Genomic DNA, 20,643 nt, shown 5'->3' on the forward strand with positions numbered 1-20,643 from the left:
CAGGCAGTTTCAGGGTAAATATAGTTTGAAGATCCTAGTGGGAACACAGCCGTAGATGAGACTAGCCCAGCGCCGCCCCCAGCTGGTTTCTCCAGGTGATTGACAGGTCTCCCCCATGTGTGTTGACTTGGCAAGTGACATGTCAATCATTTTGAGCAGTGCAGGGTGGAGCAAGACGACTATAGTCTCTGGCTATGGTCCCCTTCAGACTATATTTTGTGTGAAACACCACAGCATAAGGGCGCAGTCAGACGGCGGTATAAATAGGGCCAAGATTAGACCGCAGTGCTCAGACTGTTGCTCGGGTCGGGAGAGCCGCCAGCCAGTCCGTGCACTGCTGTTCAATCTTGGTCCAATTTATGCCACCGTCTGACTGCACCCTTATAGAAAATAATATACCTGGCCGTATCCAAGTGGTTTGGGCAATATGAATCAAACGACAAGTTCGGCGAAAGGGTTAACAAAACATACTCGCTAATCACTAGTTACAAATACTGATATACTGATGTAAAATACTGATGGTGTGAACATGGCCTAAAAGGGAACTTCAAAGTCCTTTAGAGGGACTCTGTCAGCACAGAATGACTGTTCAAACCAAGTACAGGTGCCCGGTGCTTCACAGCGGGGCCATCACTTATATACACCTTCCCACCTACTTGTTTTACCTCAGTCTCCACCTCCCTCTTCTTTGATTGACAGCTCTGGTTTCATAGGGCCAGAGAAGAATGGAGATGGATGGAAAAGAAGCAGGTAGGACGATGTATATAAATGTTTGGTCCTGCCGTGAAGCACCGAGGGCCTGTACTTGGTTTGAACAGTCCTTCTGTGCTGACAGAGTCCCTTCAACCCCTTCATGACCTTTGTGATTTTCTGTTTTTGCGGGGTTTTTTTCCTCCCCTCCTTCCAAGAGCCATAACTTTTTTTATTTTCACATCCCCGTAGCCATTTGAGGGCTTGTTTTTTGCGGGACGAGTTGTACTTTTGAATGACACCATTCATTTTATCATGTGATGCACTAGAAAGCTGAAAAAAATTCCAAATGCATTGAAATTGTAAAAAAAGTGCAATTCCACAATTGTTTTTTGTATTTACTATGTTCAGTATATGGAAAAGCGGACCTGCCAATATGATTATCCAGGTCAGTACGAGTACGCGGATACATAACATCTATAAGTTCTTTTTTTATTTAGGTGGGGAAAAAAATGTAGAAATTTGTAAGAAAAGCATTTTTTGCTTATGTCGACATTTTCCAGGATATGGGGCTGTGTTATTTTGATAGATTGGACTTTTACGAGTGCAGCGACACCAAATATGTGTATGGGGCAAATGGGGGTGATTTGAACTTTTGTGGGGTTTTTTTGTTTTTTCATATTTTTAAAAATCCGCACTGCCATGTATAGTAGAAATCACAATCTCCTATGGCCGGCATTCACAGGAGGATCATAATGACAGGCACGGGGTCATCAGCAGACTCCCAGCTGTCATGTCAACCCATCTGCGCCCCACAATCACATGACGGGCATGCCAATGGGCAAGATGAATGACTCTCGGCCGGTGGGCGCAAGTTAAATTCAGCTGTCAGTGATTGACAGCGGGATTTAACTGGTTAACAGCTACAGACGGAGCACCGCTTCCCCCTTCGGCTGTTGAAGGCACATGATGGCTGATTAAATCAGCCATCATGTGTAGGGAAAGATGCTGGCGTGTGAGCCCACATCAAAGGTAGAAGCACGACCTTTGATGTAAATGTATGTCAAAAGTTGTGAAGGGATGAAAGGACTTTAGAGTGATGTACTGGTAATACACCGTAGAAATACAACTATAGGATCTCTTGTTTTAACACTCCATTTGTTAAAAAGGCTTAATCTAATTTTATATATAAAATATGTGTGTATTTGTATGTGTCATATATGTATATATTTATTAATGACACGCACGGACGTGTGTTGATGTCTGTAAAGCACTCCAGAATATGGAGCTGCAAAACGAATGTTATGTACATTTATTCACACATGGGCAATGTCCTGAGGGACTCATATTAGCAGTTTATTCTTCAGGGTAACATCTCTGTTTGGAGTCATGCTTTTCTCCTGTAATGATCTATTAGCTGGTTCTGCTTGGAGACTTCTTTTTTAAATATATACAGTACAGACCAAAAGTTTGGACACACCTTCTCATTTAAAGATTTTTCTGTATTTTCTTGACTATGAAAATTGTACATTCACACTGAAGGCATCAAAACTATGAATTAACACATGTGGAATTATATACTTAACAAAAAAGTGTGAAACAACTGAAAATATGTCTTATATTCTAGGTTCTTCAAAGCAGCCACCTTTTGCTTTGATGACTGCTTTGCACACTCTTGGCATTCCCTTGATGAGCTTCAAGAGGTAGTCATCGGAAATGTTTTTCACTTCACAGGTGTGCCCTGTCAGGTTTAATAAGTGGGAATTCTTGCCTTATAAATGGGGTTGGGACCATCAGTTGTGTTGTGCAGAAGTCTGGTGGATACACAGCTGATAGTCCTACTGAATAGACTGTTAGAATTTGTATTATGGCAAGAAAAAAGCAGCTAAGTAAAGAAAAATGAGTGGCCATTATTACTTTAAGAAATGAAGGTCAGTCGGTCTGAAAAATTGGGACAACTTTGAAAGTGTCCCCAAGTGCAGTTGCAAAAACCATCAAGCGCTACAAAGAAACTGGCTCACATGAGGACCGCCCCAGGAAAGGAAGACCAAGAGTCACCTCTGCTTCTGAGGATAAGTTTATCCGAGTCACCAGCCTCAGAAATCGCAGGTTAACAGCAGCTCAGATTAGAGACCAGGTCAATGTCACACAGAGTTCTAGCAGCAGACACATCTCTACAACAACTGTTAAGAGGAGACTTTGTGCAGCAGGCCTTCATGGTAAAATAGCTGCTAGGAAACCACTGCTAAGGACAGGCAACAAGCAGAAGAGACTTGTTTGGGCTAAAGAACACAAGGAATGGACATTAGACCAGTGGAAATCTGTGCTTTGGTCTGATGAGTCCAAATTTGAGATCTTTGGTTCCAACCACCGTGTCTTTGTGCGATGCAGAAAAGGTGAACGGATGGACTCTACATGCCTGGTTCCCACCGTGAAGCATGGAGGAGGAGGTGTGATGGTGTGGGGGTGCTTTGCTGGTGACACTGTTGGGGATTTATTCAAAATTGAAGGCATACTGAACCAGCATGGCTACCACAGCATCTTGCAGCGACATGCTATTCCATCCGGTTTGCGTTTAGTTGGACCATCATTTATTTTTCAACAGGACAATGACCCCAAACACACCTTCAGGCTGTGTAAGGGCTATTTGACCAAGGAGGAGAGTGATGGGGTGCTACACCAGATGACCTGGCCTCCACAGTCACCAGACCTGAACCCAATCGAGATGGTTTGGGGTTAGCTGGACCGCAGAGTGAAGGCATAAGGGCCAACAAGTGCTAAGCATCTCTGGGAACTCCTTCAAGATTGTTGGAAGACTATTTCCAGTGACTACCTCTTGAAGCTCATCAAGAGAATGCCAAGAGTGTGCAAAGCAGTCATCAAAGCAAAAGGTGGCTACTTTGAAGAACCTAGAATATAAGACATATTTTCAGTTGTTTCACACTTTTTTGTTAAGTATATAATTCCACATGTGTTAATTCATAGTTTTGATGCCTTCAGTGTGAATGTACAATTTTCATAGTCATGAAAATGCAGAAAAATCTTTAAATGAGTAGGTGTGTCCAAACTTTTGGTCTGTACTGTATATAATATATATTACTCCAAACAGAGATGTTACCACAAAGAATAACCGCTTTACAGACATTAACACACGTGTGTGTGTGTGTCATAAAGATATATATATATATATGTGTGTGTGTGTATATATACTTCTCAAAAAATAAAAGGAACACTAAAATACCACATCCTAGATATCACTGAATGAAATATTCCAGTTAATTCCAAATCTTTATTCATTACATAATGAAATAATCAAAATTAATATCCCATGGAGGTCTGGATTTGGAATGATACTCAAAATCATAGTGGAAAATCAAATTCCAGGCTGATCCAACTTCAGTGAAAATGCCTCCAGATAAGGAAATGAGGCTCAGTATTGTGTGTGGCCTCCACGTGCCTTTATGACCTCCTTACAACCCCTGGGCATGCTCCAGATGAGGCGGCAGATGTTCTCCTGAGGGATCTCCTCCAAGATCTGGATTAACCCCTTCATGACTTGTGCTGTACATGTACTGCGTATGCCGTGCCCCCCCCCCCCCCCTTTAGTGCGGGCTCTGGTGCTGAGCCTGCACTTTCCCGGGCACATGTCAGCTGATTCTTACAGCTGACATGTGCCCGCAACAGCTGCAGGTTGAATCGCGATCCACCATTTAACTAGTTAAATGCAGCTGTCAGAGCTTCCGGGAAGCGCGTCGTTGGCTCCGCCCATCAGCAACCCTATCACGTGATCGCGAGTCACTGATGGGTTGGCATGTCAACCCGGGGTCTTTATGAGACCCCTGTGGTTGTCATTGCCGATCTGCTATGAGCGCCACCCAGTGGTCGGCATTCATAGCAGATGAGCACTTTTGTTACACATAGCAAGGCTGAAGTCCTGCTATATGTAACACAGGCGATCAGACAATAACAGCTTCAAGTCTCCTAAGGAGACTATTGAAGCAAGTAAAAAGTAGAAAAACATTTTTTTTTTTTTAAATTAAAAATGTAAAAGTTTAAATCACCCCCCTTTCGCCCCATTCAAAATAAAACAATAAAAAAAATCAAATATACACATTTGGTATCGCCGCATTCAGAATCGCCCGATCTATCAATTTAAAAAAAAATTAATCAGTTCGGTAAACGGCGTAGCGATAAAAAAAATCTAAACGCCAGAATTACTTTTTTTTGTCGCCGCAACATTGCAATAAAATGCAATAACGGGCGATCAAAACATTGAATCTAAACCAAAATGGTATCAATAAAAACGTCAGCTCGGCACGCAAAAAATTAGCCATCACCCGGCCCCAGATCCAGAAAATTGGAGATGCTACGTGTCTCGGAAAATGTTTTTTTTTTTTGTTTTTTTTTAAGCAAATTTTGTTTTGTGTTTTCACCACTCAAAAGAAAAAAAAGAACCTATACATGTTTGGTGTCTATGAACTCGTAATGACCTGGAGAATAATAATGGCAGGTCAGTTTTAGCATTTAGTAAACATGGTTTAAAAAAAAAAACAATTTTGGAATTGCACTTTTTTTGCAATTTCACCACACTTGGAATTTTTTTCCCATTTTCCAGTACACTATATGGTAAAACCAATGGTGACGTTCAAAAGTACGACTCGTTCCGTAAACAACAAGCCCTCACATGGCCATATTGACTGAAAAATAAAAAGGCCATGGCTCTGGGAAGAAGGGGAGCAAAAAATGAAAACTCAAAACAGAAAAGGGCTGTGGCTGGAAGGGGTTAAAATAATCAGTCAACTCCTGGACAGTCTGGTGCAACAAGGTGTTGGTGGATGGAACCAGACATGATGTCCCAGATGTACTTGATTGGATTCCTGTCTGGGGAACGGGCGGGCCAGTCCATAGCTTCAATTCTTTCATCTTGCAGGAACTGCTGACACACTCCAGCCACATGAGGCCTAGCATTGTCATGCATCAGTAGGAACACAGGGCCCAGTGCACCTGCATATGGTCTCACAACAGATCTGAGGATCTTATCCCGGTACTTACTGGCAGTCAGGGTACCTATGGCTAGCACATGTAGGGCTGTGCTGCCCTCCAAAGAAATGCCTCCCCACACCATTACTGACCCACTGCCAAACCGATCATGCTGGAGGATGTTGCACGGTGTCTCCAGACTCTGTCACGTGTGCTCAGTGTGACCCTGCTCTCATCTGTGAAGAGCACAGGGCGCCAATGTCGAAACTGCCAATCGCCCTGCACGGTGTTGGGCTGTGAGCACAACACCCACCTGTGGTCGTCGGACCCTCATACCACCCTCATAGTCTGTTTCTGACAGTTTGAGCAGACACATGGATATTAGTGGCCTGCTGGAGGTCATTTTGCAGGGCTCTGGCACTGCTCCTCCTGTTCCTCCTTGCACAAAGGCGGAGGTAGTGGTCCTGCTGCTGGGTTGTTGCCCTCCTACAGCTCCCTCCAAGTCTCCTGGTGTACTGGCCTGTCTTCTGGTATCTGCTTCATGATCTGGACACCGTGCTGACAGACAGCTACCCTTCTTGCCACAGCTCTCATTGATGTGCCATCCTGGATGAGCTGCACTACCTGAGCAACTTCTGTGGGATGTAGACACCGCCTCATGCTACTGTGCCTCTAGGGGTGAGAGCAATGACAAAATGCAAAAGTGACCAAAACAACAGCCAAAAAGGATGAGAACAGAGAAATGATCTGTGGTCACCACCTTCAGAACCTCTCCTTTATAGGGGGTATCTTGCTAATTGCCTATCATTTCTACCAGTTGTCTGTTCCATTTGCACAACAGCAGGAGAAATTGATTCACAATCAGTGTTGCTTCATAACTGGACAGGTAGATTTCACAGAAGTGTGATTCACTTGGAGTTAACATTGTGTTTAATTCTTCCCTTTATTTTTTTGAGCAGTGTATATATACATTTTGGTCTGTATTGAGTTGTTGCTTGCCTTAGTAAAATAAATCTCCATTTTTATATCAGTTGTCGGCTGATTATACAGAAGTATTATTATTATTAATTATTAATAATCTGAATATCTGATGATCCAGCAATTTTCAGATCTCATCTGGGCCCGGTGAACCTTATCCTACCACATGCCATACTATTGCATTGCTAACTATGCGGTTGTACGTTCCTGGCATCCAGTGGGTACTCTGCGATGCCCAGCAGTAGGTTGGCATGTGAATTTAACAGCTCCACTTCTAATGTGGTAGCTGGCTATGAGAAAACTCTGATACCAACCATTTTGTACTAATCACAGGATATATAAAATCTAAAATAATGGAGCATGCTACTTGTTACTTCAACATCATCATCATCATTACCCGGTAGCCGTCAGGAGGTTTGCCAGTGGAACCCACAGTCGAGCAGGTCTTTTCCTGCCACTGGCTCATAGAACGGAGGTGTAACTCGGGACATAGACAGGGGTTGTCCTTCAGTTTCAGCCTTGTCTATGATTCCTTTTTTGATTGACCGGCTTGGTGCGGCGCGGCGTCACATATGCGTCACTGCACAGTGATGACGTTGTGTCAGTACGTCTTATCAAAAGAGGAGCTGCTGATGCCGTCAGGTAAGAGGAGGTCCTCAGTGTATCTGTCGAGCATCTGCAGATTACTGACGTGGCCGATGGACCAGGTTGTGCGTATTGATTCACACCAACTCTAGTTATTTCCAACATTGAAAGTTAAAGGGGTGTTAAAAAGTTATCTCCTGTCCACAGGATAAAAGATAACTTTCTGATCGCTGAGGGACCAACCATCGTGACCATGAGTAATCTCAAGAACTGAGGCTTTGAAGAGCGCTGTCTGAATGGAGTGGAGGTCGATCATGTGCACTGCCTCTCCATTCATTCTACTAAGAATTTCGAAAATCAGCCGAACGCTGCGCTCAGCAATCGCCGCCGCTGCCACAGACCCCCAACGATCGGAACATTATCCCCTATCTTGCAGATAGGTGTTAAAGGGGATTTTCTCCCCTTCTCCCATGACAGCACCACTTGAGAGAGGGTATCCGCCCACCAAGGACAGGAACTTACTGAATAAAAATGCAGTACCTCTCTTCTGCATCAGTTTTGGTTCCTGTCCTTGATGGGAGCCTCTCTAGCCTCTCTGATCATGGGGTCTGGAGTCGGGATCCCGGGATAGGTGCGGCCTAGAGGCCGCGAAGAAGCAGCAGATAGGCCCCATCTTGCTTGTGCCCGGAAGCCCGTGTCTGCGCATGCACGGGGTGCGATTCAGCAATCTGACGCATCCCAGTACGCAAGCGCCGGGGGCCGCTGGGTCTGCGCACGAGCAGGAGTTGGAAACCCTGCGGCGAAGCGCACCAGTTGGCTGTGTGTGTAAAAAAATAAATAAATAAATAAATAAAATAAAAAATAAATAAATAAATAAAGGCGAGAGAGCACGCTGCCGTATCACCCGGAAAAGAGAGGGGCCCGAAGGGTGTGGAACCTCCATATACTTTATATGGATGGGAAGCCAGCAAGATGGCGGTGTCTGCATCCCCTTCATTATGAGTGAGGAGCCGCCGTCACTTGGGCAGCAGCTGTCACCGCAGCAGTAGGAGGAACTGCAGCAGCCGCCTAAGCAACGTAAGCAGTTCAAGCAGCATGCAAAACAACCTGTCCAGCAACGTCGGGGGTCTTCCCATCATAAGAGCCACAGTAATGGGAGCCGTTCGAGCGTCGGCAGAACCCGTCAGAAGAAAACAACTCGCGAGTCTACCTCCGCCAGAGGGGTTGGTTAATGCAAACGGCAACCACCATCTCCGGAACCTAAAAAGAGTAGTTCTAAGAGCAACAATAAGGAGTGTGCATTATGCAGAGTTAACCTTCCCAGCTCCTACGCTAAAAACCTTTGCTCAGGGTGCATCCAAAAGACTATAGCGGAGGAGTCCCCTAGCTTTGCAATGAACCTGAAAACCTTAATCCGTATGGAAATCAGGGATTCCTTAAAAACCTTGACTTCACGTAAGAAGAAAAAGCAGAGAAGGGTTACCTCTGACTCAGAGGAATCGGTAGAATCCCGTATCGCAAAAGAATCCTTTTCCTCCTCTGACCTGTCTTCATCAGAATCTTCAGATGATGGGGGTAGACCATGTTTATCAGTAGACAATACAGAGAGACTAGTCAAGGCTATTAGAATGACATGGGTATTGCCAATGCCAAGGCCCCCAGAACAGTTCAGGAGATCATGTTCAGGGGGCTGGATCAGAAGAAGAGACCCACATTCCCAGTCAATGAGAGGATCAAAAAAGCCAGAAAGGAAAGGCCAGCTGCCTTCATCTTCTAAGCGGAGGTACCCTTTTGAAGAGGAGGATGTGGCTGAGTGGGACAAAAGCCTGAAAATTGATGTGGCCATCTTGAAATCCTCAGAGATCCACACTACCATTTGAGGATTTGAGGGCCCTCAAGGATCCGCTCGATAAAAAAGCGGAGTCTTTTCTAAAACAGACCTGGGAGTCCTCAGCTGGGGCTCTGAAACCAGTAGTGGCGGCCACCTGCACCGCCAGGTCAATGATGATCTGGCTGCAGCAATTAGAGGACCAGATTAAGGGGAACGTCCCTAGGGAAAAGATTCTGTCGGGTCTTCCTCTTATGCAGGGGGCGGCTGCGTTTCTTGCGGATGCATCGGCAGATTCAGTTAGGCTGGCTGCCAGATCAGCTAACCTTTCCAATGCAGCCCGTAGGGCATTATGGCTCAAGAGCTGGCCAGGGGATGTGCAGTCTAAATCAAAACTCTGCTCAATCCCATGTGAAGGGGACTTTCTTTTCGGGAAAGCCTTAGATGACATCTTAGATAAGGCCGCAGACAAGAAACATGGTTTTCCTAGTGTATCTGTTCCCCATTATAATACCTCCTTTCAGAAAAGGAAATATAATCAGAGTAAATTTTCCAGAGACCAAGGTAGTTGGAGAGACAAGAAGCCGAATAATAGAGGCTTCATGTTCGGGGGTCCATTCTCTGAGAGTAAAAAAAAAGCCCCTAAGTGAATGAACTCCCCAGGTAGGAGGAAGGTTGTCCAAAAAATTCTAAGATGTAAAAACACAGGCAAACATTTTGGAGGTGGAGGGCTTGATATGCAAGGTGCCAGGACACTGGTTTACGCGTTTCAGAGCTATGTGTGCCCCTTAATCATAACCTAGCTTTATGGCGGTGGTATGGGGAATTTAACCTAGCCGGGCAAATATGTCCCGCCTCCCTTGTCACATGACTTACAAAACCTCTGTATCAAACATTTTAAAATGCCTATACAAAACACATATACAAGTTTAAAAACAGATTACAATATTGAAACAAGGTGCTATAAATGGGATTAATGAACGGTTCTAATAGAATAGAATCAAGTCCGAACGTTTATTTAGGCCGACGGGGTGGGCGGTCTCCATCATCAGGATGCAATGGGTTTCCAGACTCAGAAGTTTGTCTCCAAGCCCCATCTCTCCTAGGTTTATTGACTCTTTCCATCCCAAAGAATTAAAAACCCCTCAGATCTCCTCCATGTACTTGAAAAAAAATGCTTGGATACATTGAATGGATTAGAGGCTTCACGTTCACTGAATTCCGGAGATGCTCATTGATACGCTGTCGCAATTTCCTCGTAGTGCAGCCTATGTACGAGAGATTACAGGTAATTATATATATATATATATATATATATATAGTATATATATATAATATATATATATAACATGTGAATTATTGCAGTTCATAAAGTTTTGGATTTTAACCGTTTCTGGTTCCGCTACCTTTTGGAACGGTTTAGTGTTCACTGCATATCTACATGTTCCACACTTATTACCACATTTAAATAAAAACCTTGTTGATAGCCATGTTCTATTTCCCAAATGTGTCAACATCAAACTTGGTGATAAAATATTGGACAAGGTTGGAGCTTTCCTGGTTGAAAATAGACAACCTTCCTTCAGAATATTGTCTAGGATTGGGTCGCTTTTTAACAATTGACTCAATCTGACTATATTCCTTGCTGTATGTTGTTACAAATACCATTTTTTGTTTTTCTGTCTCTGCTGGTTTTTGCACTTGCCCATCATATCTGACCGGGAGATTTTTTTCCACTGATTTGATTGCCCTAATAAAAGACCAATCCTGATAACCTCTTTCTCTCAGTCTATTGCAAATACCCTTTCTCTCCTGCACATAGCACTCCTGGTCACTGCAGTTTCTTTTAGATCTATACATCTCACCTCTTGGAATGTTAACCCTTACATGCGTTGGATGGCAAGAATCAGCTCTAAGGGTCGTATTTCCCATGGTTTCCTTGCGGAAAGTCGATGTTTTTACTTTACCAGCAGATACACTTGCGGAAATTTTTAAGTCCAAAAAACTAATCTCTGTCTTACTACACTTGTAAGTAAAAAAGAGATTGCAGTTGTTATCATTTATATATTCCATAAATTGAGGAACATTAGCAGCGTCTGTGGAGCGCAGGATAACCATATCGTCCATATATCTTGCATAATGCGATATACTAGACTGAAAAGGGTTATTGGCTGAAAAAATACTTGACTCCTCCCACCAAGAAACAAACAAATTGGTAAAAGATGGGGAAAATTTTGCGCCCATTGAGGCACCTCGGCATTGTAAAAAATATTTATTATCATACAAAAAGTAGTTGTGACTTAATAGGAAGTCAAGTGCCAAACAAACAAAGGAAATCAAATCTGGGGAATAATTTGAATATTTCTGCAACATCTCAGAGACAGCTTTTATTCCCAGGGTATGTGGAATACAAGAATAAAATGATTCAATATCACATGTAACCCATGTATGTTTTTCCTACCATACAACCTGTCCCAAAAGGGTTAACAAGTGGTTCGTATCCTTTATATATCCTGGACAAATTTGTACCACCGGCTGCAAAAGAGTCCATCCATTCGGACAGATGTTCACCATATGACCCTATCCCAGAGACAATAGGTCTCATGGGCGGGGGGAACCTCTCTTTATGCAGTTTAGGTACAGAGTAGAAATAGGGACCACCGGCTCACTTACATATACATACTCTACCTCTTTTTCGGTCATAACCTCCGTAGATCAACCCATAGTGATAAGTTGCTTCAATTCCTCATTAAAACTCACAGTAAGATCGCCTTGTAAGGGGCCCACATAGCCCTGAAACGCGTAAACTAGTGTCCTGGGACCTTGCTGTATCAAGCCCTCCACCTCCAAAATGTTTGCCTGTGTTTTTACATCTAAGAATTTTTTTGTGCCGGATTTTTTCGTATTGAATTGGACTCTTTGGGATTGTGACCAGGCACAAAGGGACAGGTGAGCAGGAGAAAAAAAACGGGTAGCTGTACATATCGATAAGCATATAAAGCATTTTCAGTTTACAGTTCTTCCGTTTGGCATCTCCATGGCTCCGAGGGTTTTCACAAAGATTATCCTGGAAGTCACGGCACATCTAAAGGAGAAGGATATTCTAGTCATTCCTTACCTGGACGACTTTTTGGTGGTGGAAAGATCGAAAGAACTCTGCACACTGGCTCTGGCGGAGGTCACAGCCAGTCTAAATGGATAGGGATGGATCCTAAATTTAGGAAAATCTAAACTAGAACCGAGGAAGGTTCAGTCCTTTTTGTGTCTCTTTCTAGACTCTGAGAACCAGACTTGTCTTCTGCCAGAGGACAAGAAATTAAAGATCAATTCCCTCGTCTCACGCGTAATCAGGAATCCATGACCCTGAGAAGTGCAATGTCTCTACTGGGTACGATGACATCCTGTATCCCAGCAGTACAGTGAGCCCAGTTTCATTCCAGACGTCTACAGCAGGAGATCCTGACAGCAGACAAGCAGCTCAGAGGTCACCTGGATGGAAGAATATCTCTTTCGAGTTCGGTAATCAGGTCGCTGGATTGGTGGATGAATCCGGAAAATCTATCTCTGGGGGGTTCCTTGGTCATTCCAGGTAACAGATACGATTACAACAGACGCAAGCGCAGAAGGCTGGGGAGCTCACTTGAGAGACCATTCAATACAGGGACTCTGGTCGAACAGCGAGACTGGTCTCTCCTCTAACACGAGGGAGCTGTTGGCAGTCAGAAACGCAGTAGTAAGTTCAGTTCTCATCTTCATCTGGATAATGTCGGACAACCAAACAGTCACCTATATCAATCGTCAGGGGGGAACAAGATCCCTTCCTCTGATGTTAGTGACAGAACAGATCCTTCATCTTGCGGAGATTAATCTATTCACACTCTCGGCGCTGCATATAAGAGGAGAGGATAACGTGAGAGACGATTTTCTAAGTCGTCATGTTTTGAAACGAGGGGAATGGGAATTGAATCCAGCGATATTCCAGCTGATTGTTTACCAATGGGGGCAACCTCAAATAGATCTGTTTGCGAACAAATGCAATCGGAAGACCGAAGTCTTTTGCTCCTTAAATGCAAAGGAGATGCCATTTGCTGTAGACGCGCTGCAAATTCCCTGGAACTTTACCCTGGCCTATGCATTTCCCCCTCTAATGCTGATTCCTACCATCCTGAGGAAGATCCGAGAAGAACAGGTGAGGGTTATATTTATCGCCCCGTTTTGGCCCAAGAGACCATGGTTCACTTGGATGAGGAGGATGTCCCAATCAGAACCATGGGTCCTTCCAGACACCCCAGATCTCCTCAGGCAGGGCCCAGTCTTCCATCTCCAGAGATCGGGCCTGCATTTTACAGCCTGGATTTTGAAAGGTCACTGCTAACACAAAAGGGGTTTTCCCCAGGTCTAGTCGCCACTCTACTGGAAAGTAGAAAACCGATAACTACTAGGATCTATAGGAGAACTTGGGCTAAATTTCTATCTACCTCGGGGCAGTCCGCTAAAGGTAGGGTTCCTATTGGGGCCTCCTGGAGTTCCTTCAGAAGGGCTTAATCATGGGGTTAGCCACCAGTACTCTTAAGGTACAAGTGTCAGCTCTGGGGGCACTATATAATTGCGACTAGGCAGCCAATAAATGGATCACTAGATTTGTTAAAGCTTGCAATAGATCTAGACCCATTCCTACTCCAAGGATGCCTTAATCTGGTTCTGGAGGCGCTAACCAAGCCTCCCTTTGAGCTCTTAGGAAGGTTTCAGAGAAAGTTCTCACCTTTAAGACAGTCATGCTGGTAGCACTGACGTCGGCCCGTAGGGTTAGTGATCTGCATGCAGGTCTCTACGGACAGAGTAACTGTAAGACCAGACCCAGCCTATCTTCCAAAAGTAGCCTCCAAATTCCACAGGACACAAGAAATTACTCTCCCTTCCTTCTATCCTGACCTTAGAAATTCGGAGAAACACTCTAGATGTTAAGAGGGTATTAGTCCAGTACTTGGAGGTGACGAAGGCCTGGAGGAAAAGTGACGCTTTATTCATCTCATTCCAGGGGGCTAGGGAAGGGCTTAAGGTTGCGAGGGGGACCATAGCTAGATAGGTCAGGGACGCCATTGGTTTAATCTGCCAGCTCCATAGAACCTGAAGGCCCACTCCACCAGGGCCGTAGCTGCTTCCTGGGCTGAGAAGGCGGATATGCCCATCGACATCATATGTAAGGTGGCAACTTGGTCATCTCTGTCTACATTCTACAAGCATTACCGTCTTGACCTTTCCTCTTCTATTGAGCTGTCCTTTGGGAGGAAGATGTTGCAAGCGGTGATCCCTCCCTCTGGTGTCTGATCTCTCTAAATCTCTCAGGTGGTGCTGTCATGGAAGAAGGGGAAAAGATCCTAGTTATTTACCGGTAACAGGATTTTACAGAGGCCATGACCGCACCCTATTAATTCCCTCCCCTTTATCACTTATGGTGTGCACTACTATGGGTGTTTTACAAAGAAATGTTTTGGTAGTAGTTGTGTACTAACATATTTTTCGGAGGCCCTCTCATGCTCTGAAACTAAAACTGATGCGGAAGAGAGGAACCACCTTTTTATTCAGCAGGTTCCTGTCCTTGGTGGGCAGATACCCTCTCTGTTGTGCTGTCATGGGATCTGTAAAATCCTGTTACCGGTAAGTAAGTAGGATCTTTTCAAGTTTAAAAAGTTATCCCCTATCTGGAGAATAGGTGACTACTTTGTGATTGGTGTGAGTGTGACCGCTGAGAGCCGCTGTTCTTCATCTTCAGCAGCCCCTTGGTGAATGAAGAAAGGGGTGCGAGTGCTGCCATCGCTACATTCCCATTGGTATTTCCGGGTACCGTTCATGGGATCAGCATGGGTTCAGCAATCGGACTCCACCAGTCAGAAATGTATTTCTTATGCCGTGTATAAGTGATAACTTTTAACATTGGGAATAACCCTTTAAGCCAGTGACTTGTGAGGGATTCATGAGCCGTTGTCTTTTTTCTATTCTTGGTAACTTTCTCGCTTTGTTCGCCCAGGCGTGACGAGTTCTGATAACTGTTATCCTTGTAAAGACAGAAGGTTAATAGACTGGATGACTCCCAGCAGTCACTTGCTGACATGGATGAAGTGTGACAACACCGATCTTCTGTTGTGCGCTCTCAGCAGCGGTGTTATCTACATCCTCATATAATTACACGGGAGCGAATGTGTGCTGGGCCCTGAAGAAATGATGCTTTTCAATAAAAATGGCCTGATTGTATATAACAAAGGACCCCAGGGAACATGGATTGTTACAGCATCGCCCCGTCCTGCGCTCTTATAGCACGCTGTAAATATTACCGCCGCTCGCTTCCCTGGTACAACAAAATTATAATCGCCTCCCCGAGTATTTGTTAGTTTTATTGCAGGTATTGGACGCACTGATGTTTTAGTATTTAGACCTTTTTTATAGTGTGGATCCACATACAACAGCTTATTATTAATGCGTCTTTCCTATAGGAAATTGTCCAGCAGCTGATTGAGAACAGTACGACGTTTCGTGACAAGACGGAATTTGCACAAGAAAAGTATATAAAGAAAAAGAAGAAAAAGTAAGTTTTGTCCATTTTTATTTGGAATAGAAGAATGTTACTAAAAGGGGGTACCTTACAAAGACCACCCCTTACGCCCATTTTATGGCTTTTTTAACCCTCTGTGATCTGCTGATTAGCCAGGGATTTACTCTTCGGCAGCGGTATTGGGCTCTGACCGCTTCTTCAGTCACTGGGTGCAGGAGTCACAGATCACTGCGCGCTGTCAGCCATAATGGAGACTGGCGGCTGCATAGAACAGCGCCATATTTCTTTTTGTGAATTGTATAATTCTTTTAGCTAGCAGGCATTTTTTTATCATGGTAAAACCCTTTTGAATGTTGAGAATAGCCCTTTAAGCAGATTCACCACCTCCTAAAAATAAAAGCACAGCCAGTGTAGTGATCATACATGTCTCTTATGCTCATGTCTCCACGCACATTTCTATACATAATCTCTACAACTGAATATATCCAAAATCTCCGTTGATCCAGATGCTTGTAACCCAGCCTGTGTCACCAAGAACAATAATCTTCTTGCATTGGTAAGATTGGTTATACCAAGAAAGAAGAAAACCAGCTCACCAAGACTCTAGGCGCGTTGAAGTGCGGATCTCATGGGACCAAATGTAGAAAGTCCATGAAGAAAAATCCAGCTTTATAAAAACTGCAAACTTTATTTGGACATAAAACTAAAATATTTCCATACCATGATTGTCCAAAGCAACGCGTTTCGAGTGCAAGCTGCATCCTTTATCAAAGCTTTCGAAACGCGTTGCTTTTGACAATCATGGAATTTTTTTAATTTTATGTCCAAAAAAAGTTAGCAATTTTTATGAAGCTGTATTTTTCTTCATCGATTTTATACCAACTTATACCACCACCTGTAGGCTTTCCTCTACAGCGCCCATAGACTTCCATGTGTAAAAACATATACATAATAACAAAGTGATCAAATATATATTACTGTAAAAAAAAAAAAAAATGAGGGGAAAACTGCATACTGAGTTATACCATTGTTTCGTTTTTTTTTTTTGTTTTTTTTTTAATAATTCCATCGTATGGTCAGTCGGGTCTTATGGCTATGCTCCATTAGCACACAATAGTTTGGCTGACATCTGTATGTACCAGATCATAGAGGTCCTTCCTTGTGAGGTTCATGTATCGTCATTGTCAGGAATTCCAACCCACACTGAGGGACGACACCGGGGAGATCACGCAATATCTCGCCGTTGCGGTCACGCCGTCCGGGTGTCGCGAGCACGCGATCCAGACTACTCACTACGTGGATATCGGCAAGCAACCAGTGAGCATATGGCGGCTCACCTCGGGGATTCCAAAGACTGGAATCCGTGTTTAACACCTTCCGTACAGTCACTGTCAGCTTCACGATAGCCCAATTATTAATACTCGCTGCCACCATCGGCGGAGTTTGAAATATAATACAGGCCTGGCCGGATGCCTGCGTTTTGGTAGTGTATATGGCTTCGGGGAAGGGAGCGATTACAGAACAAAAGAAACAGAACTATTAAATTTTGTGTTTAATCCAAAAGGGAGACAGTGTTTAGGAAAAATATATACATAAGGATGTTACAAAGGAGTCATTAAAATACATACGCAGTTACATAAAATAAACAGGATGAAAGAAGATAACTTACACTATACGATCACGGAGACGATTCAGTATAGGTGAACAGGAACCGTTGCTTATAATTCTTATTCCCCCCTGGCAATGAGTGCTCCTGTCTTCGCCATGGGTTCTCTTATGCCTAATGGGAGATCTGGCCACACGCCCCTGGTGGTGACATCATGTGGGCCGGTCTCCAGCCTGTACATTTTTATTAAAAACGCTAACTTCTGCAATAACTTATCGCTCGTTGATCGCAGAAGCTTGCAAACTGCCCCATTTTTTCCCTTATGATTTTATCTTTATTTAGAGACCACACATCACATAGCTGCCGTCTTCTATTCTGTTTTTTTTGCGCTACAGCTCTCTGATTTTGCCTACAGCCCTGGAAAACTACCTATACATTCCTGGGCTGATTTGGTCACTAAACATATGGGTCCCGTTACTGTCGGACGTATGGAACTCATACTATTTCATAGTTCATATCGGAGTCAGCGCGTCTACAAATTTCCCTTTGAGGCTCGGGAAGCAGCCTCACAGTTGCATGCAAATTAGTGCAAGCCTGCGTTTTAATTACCTCCTGTGTCTTTCAGAGACAAGATGCTTGCTTCCTAAGGAAGTTATAACACTCCTTGCCTGGCATTGTTTACATGAGCTATTTCTCAGGCGTGTGCTAGTTGGGGCTTTTGTGCTGAGGAAAATGGGAAAGCTCGGTGCTGACAATTGGTGAGGGGGGTAAGGGAGGTGGGTGAACATCTATGTCAGGCAAATATGGAAGAACATTTTACTGACATTAATATTTTTCTGACTGTCAGTATATGGTACATGTTATTCTCAGTAATCGTTTAAGCTAAAAACAAAATTCTGTCCTGTTTTGGAATCTATAAATTATATTTTTTCAGTTTTTTAATGTAACAAAGCCATTTTTTTCTCCTCTATCTTGCTGGCTTGTATCCTATTACGGTATGAGCTTCTCTGCCCACTCTGCTGTGTCTTACTATTGATCAGTGACAGCCGGACAAGAAGAGGAGATAGACGTCTATCTGGTGCCGCCAGCATCCTCCCTACCCCTGGTGATTGTTTCTATAGTTCCCCGCAGCCCTTGATGTGCCGCATCCTCTTCACTATCATCCCTGGTGGGTTCAGCAGCGGTATTAGCAGAGTACTGACCTGTGACTCCATTGCTGAACCCAATATTGGTCGAGCCATGCTGATGTCTGGTGAATTAAACAAAGATTTAAAGAGTAAGCCTCTGCTATATTTTTCCCATAAATCAACAATAAATGTGATAAGAAGAAGCTTTGTAATATACCAGTATTTTTTGGGTACGATGGACTTTTTACCCCCAAATTTGGGGGGAAAATGGGGGTGTCTCTTAAAATCTTAATGTATCTTGCTGTGGGTGGAGGGGTGGGTGGCTGCAGTAAAGCGGGATCTTAGGAGGTAGGGTCACTGTTGCAGGAAGCAGGCGGTAGCAGAAGTGGGGTGATGCTGCGGGTCTGGGAGGAGGGGGGTGTTCAGTGATGCGAGGCTTCAGTGGCCTTTGGGCTTTCAAAAAATGTCGGGAGCCCTCGCACTTCCCATCCTTTTCATTGTGGTGGATTTTGGGAAAATGGCTGCCGGAGGCGGTGCATGCTCAGATTGAGATCTTGGGAGCCGTGATCTCAATCTGCGCATGCACCGCCTCCGGCAGCCATTTTCCCGCGGTCCGCCGCAGTGAAAAGGATGGGAAGTGCGGGGTCTCCCAAGCCCGTCGCAGCCTCACAGCCCCAGGCCCGCAGCATCGCCCCACGCCTTCCACCACCGGCTTCCTGCAGCTGCGACCCTGCCTCCTGGAACCCCACTCCACCGCAGTCACCCACCCCTCCGCCCCCCGGTAACCTGCCATAAAAGCGGACTATAAGACTTATCACCATTTTATTTAAAAAAAATAAATCCTATTTTCCTCCCCAAAATTTGGGGTTTGTCTTATGGTCCACAAAATCTTATCAGAGCCACCTGTTTTCTCCTGGACTGATCTTTCACAGGACCCCATTACTCAGATCACAGATGACAGTTGGTGTTTTTAAAATTCTTTGGAGGGAGGAGCCAGACAAAAACATTCTGCTGCAATTTCTCCTTGTAAGTACAGTTACAATTTTCCATAGAACGTTATCGGTCTCTAGAAGTTTGAGAATGACTGATTTTCTTCTGCTCTTGGATTAATCGATTGCTCTGATAAGATATATTACTGTCAGAGCAATCTGTTTCCTTCTCCTCCGGGACTGATCATTCATTCTCAAATTCTCAATTCGCAGGTAAAATCTGTTTTTAGTGAATACAGAATTTTGCATTACTGAGATAGGTGGCAGTTCGTGAAGACAGATATTGAGGATGAATGATCAGTCCAGGAAATGAAAGAAGCAGATTTCTCTGATGAGATATATTGCAAAGTTGCCTTTTTTCATGTGTTACTGATTTATGAAATTAAAATGCCAGTGCCTCTGTCAGGAGCAGTTTTCTATAGAGAGCAGCTTTACTATGCAATATTTTCATTGTTTGCTATAAAGTCCAACCTATGACAAGCTCTTGTAGTAATGTCATCTGTGTTGGCCAAACCATAGAATGTGACAACTCTGCAGTCCCTTTCCGTTTCATCCATTGTGCCCCACAGTAAATTAAAGGGAAACTGGCAGCAGATTTTTGCTATGTAATATGAGAGCAATCCTAGGACTCACCAGGTGTTGCATTTGCTCCTGGCAACGACTAGAAGTGACACATGTATTTTTTTAAAAGCAACAATTTTTATTCATTCACACATGACAGCACCACGAGAGGGGATCCGCCCACCAAGGACAGGAAACCTACAGGTTAAAAGGGCGGCACCTCTCTCTGGCCTCAATTTGTTTTCCTGTCCTTGATGGGAACCCTGCAGGCTTACCTAATGCTGAAAATTGAAGAAAGCTTCCTGTCCCAGGCCGTGTGCGTTGGGGTAGCAGCGGCGTCCCCTGCCTGGGGTTGGCCGCTTGCGCATGGCCCAGACCGCGGGATACAGCGCGTGTCAGGGGGGGAATCAGTCTCCAATCTGCGCTAACAGGAAGTTCGGGCCGCGCCGGCGGGTGACTTGGCAGGTGACGTAACCGGAGGCGTGGCTAGGGAGCTGGTGGGCACTTCCAAGATGGAGGTCACGGCCAGAGACACGCCGGGGGCGTGCGACGTCAGGTAGGGGGGATGTTCCCCTTCAATTATGGAGATGTTTCTATTGGTCAGGTGACCCGGTGCCGGGATAGAGGGCCAGTATAAAATTTGCAGGCACTCCTATCAGGGTGCTTCCCAGCCCAGGAGGAAGAGTGATGGCAGACATTTTGCAGCAGGAAGATCAGCTGCTGCCTGGGGAGTCACAAGAGCCTGTGGA

General features: G+C 44.4%; 1 protein-coding gene across 1 annotated transcript in view; it reads left to right on the plus strand.

The window, feature by feature from the left end:
- The window catches only part of TRMT6 (tRNA methyltransferase 6 non-catalytic subunit), a 60,617-nt gene that overhangs the window by 11,307 nt on the left and 28,667 nt on the right, over positions 1 to 20,643 (plus strand). Inside the window, exon 4 of the mRNA XM_073672259.1 lies at positions 15,553 to 15,644. Coding sequence (XP_073528360.1) covers positions 15,553 to 15,644 — 92 coding nt within the window. The remainder of the gene's footprint in view (positions 1 to 15,552; positions 15,645 to 20,643) is intronic.

This window comes from Phyllobates terribilis, unplaced genomic scaffold (genome assembly GCF_046119375.1).
Source record: "Phyllobates terribilis strain yellow unplaced genomic scaffold, ASM4611937v1 Scaffold_3__8_contigs__length_932513732, whole genome shotgun sequence".
Taxonomy (NCBI): Eukaryota; Metazoa; Chordata; class Amphibia; order Anura; family Dendrobatidae; genus Phyllobates; species Phyllobates terribilis.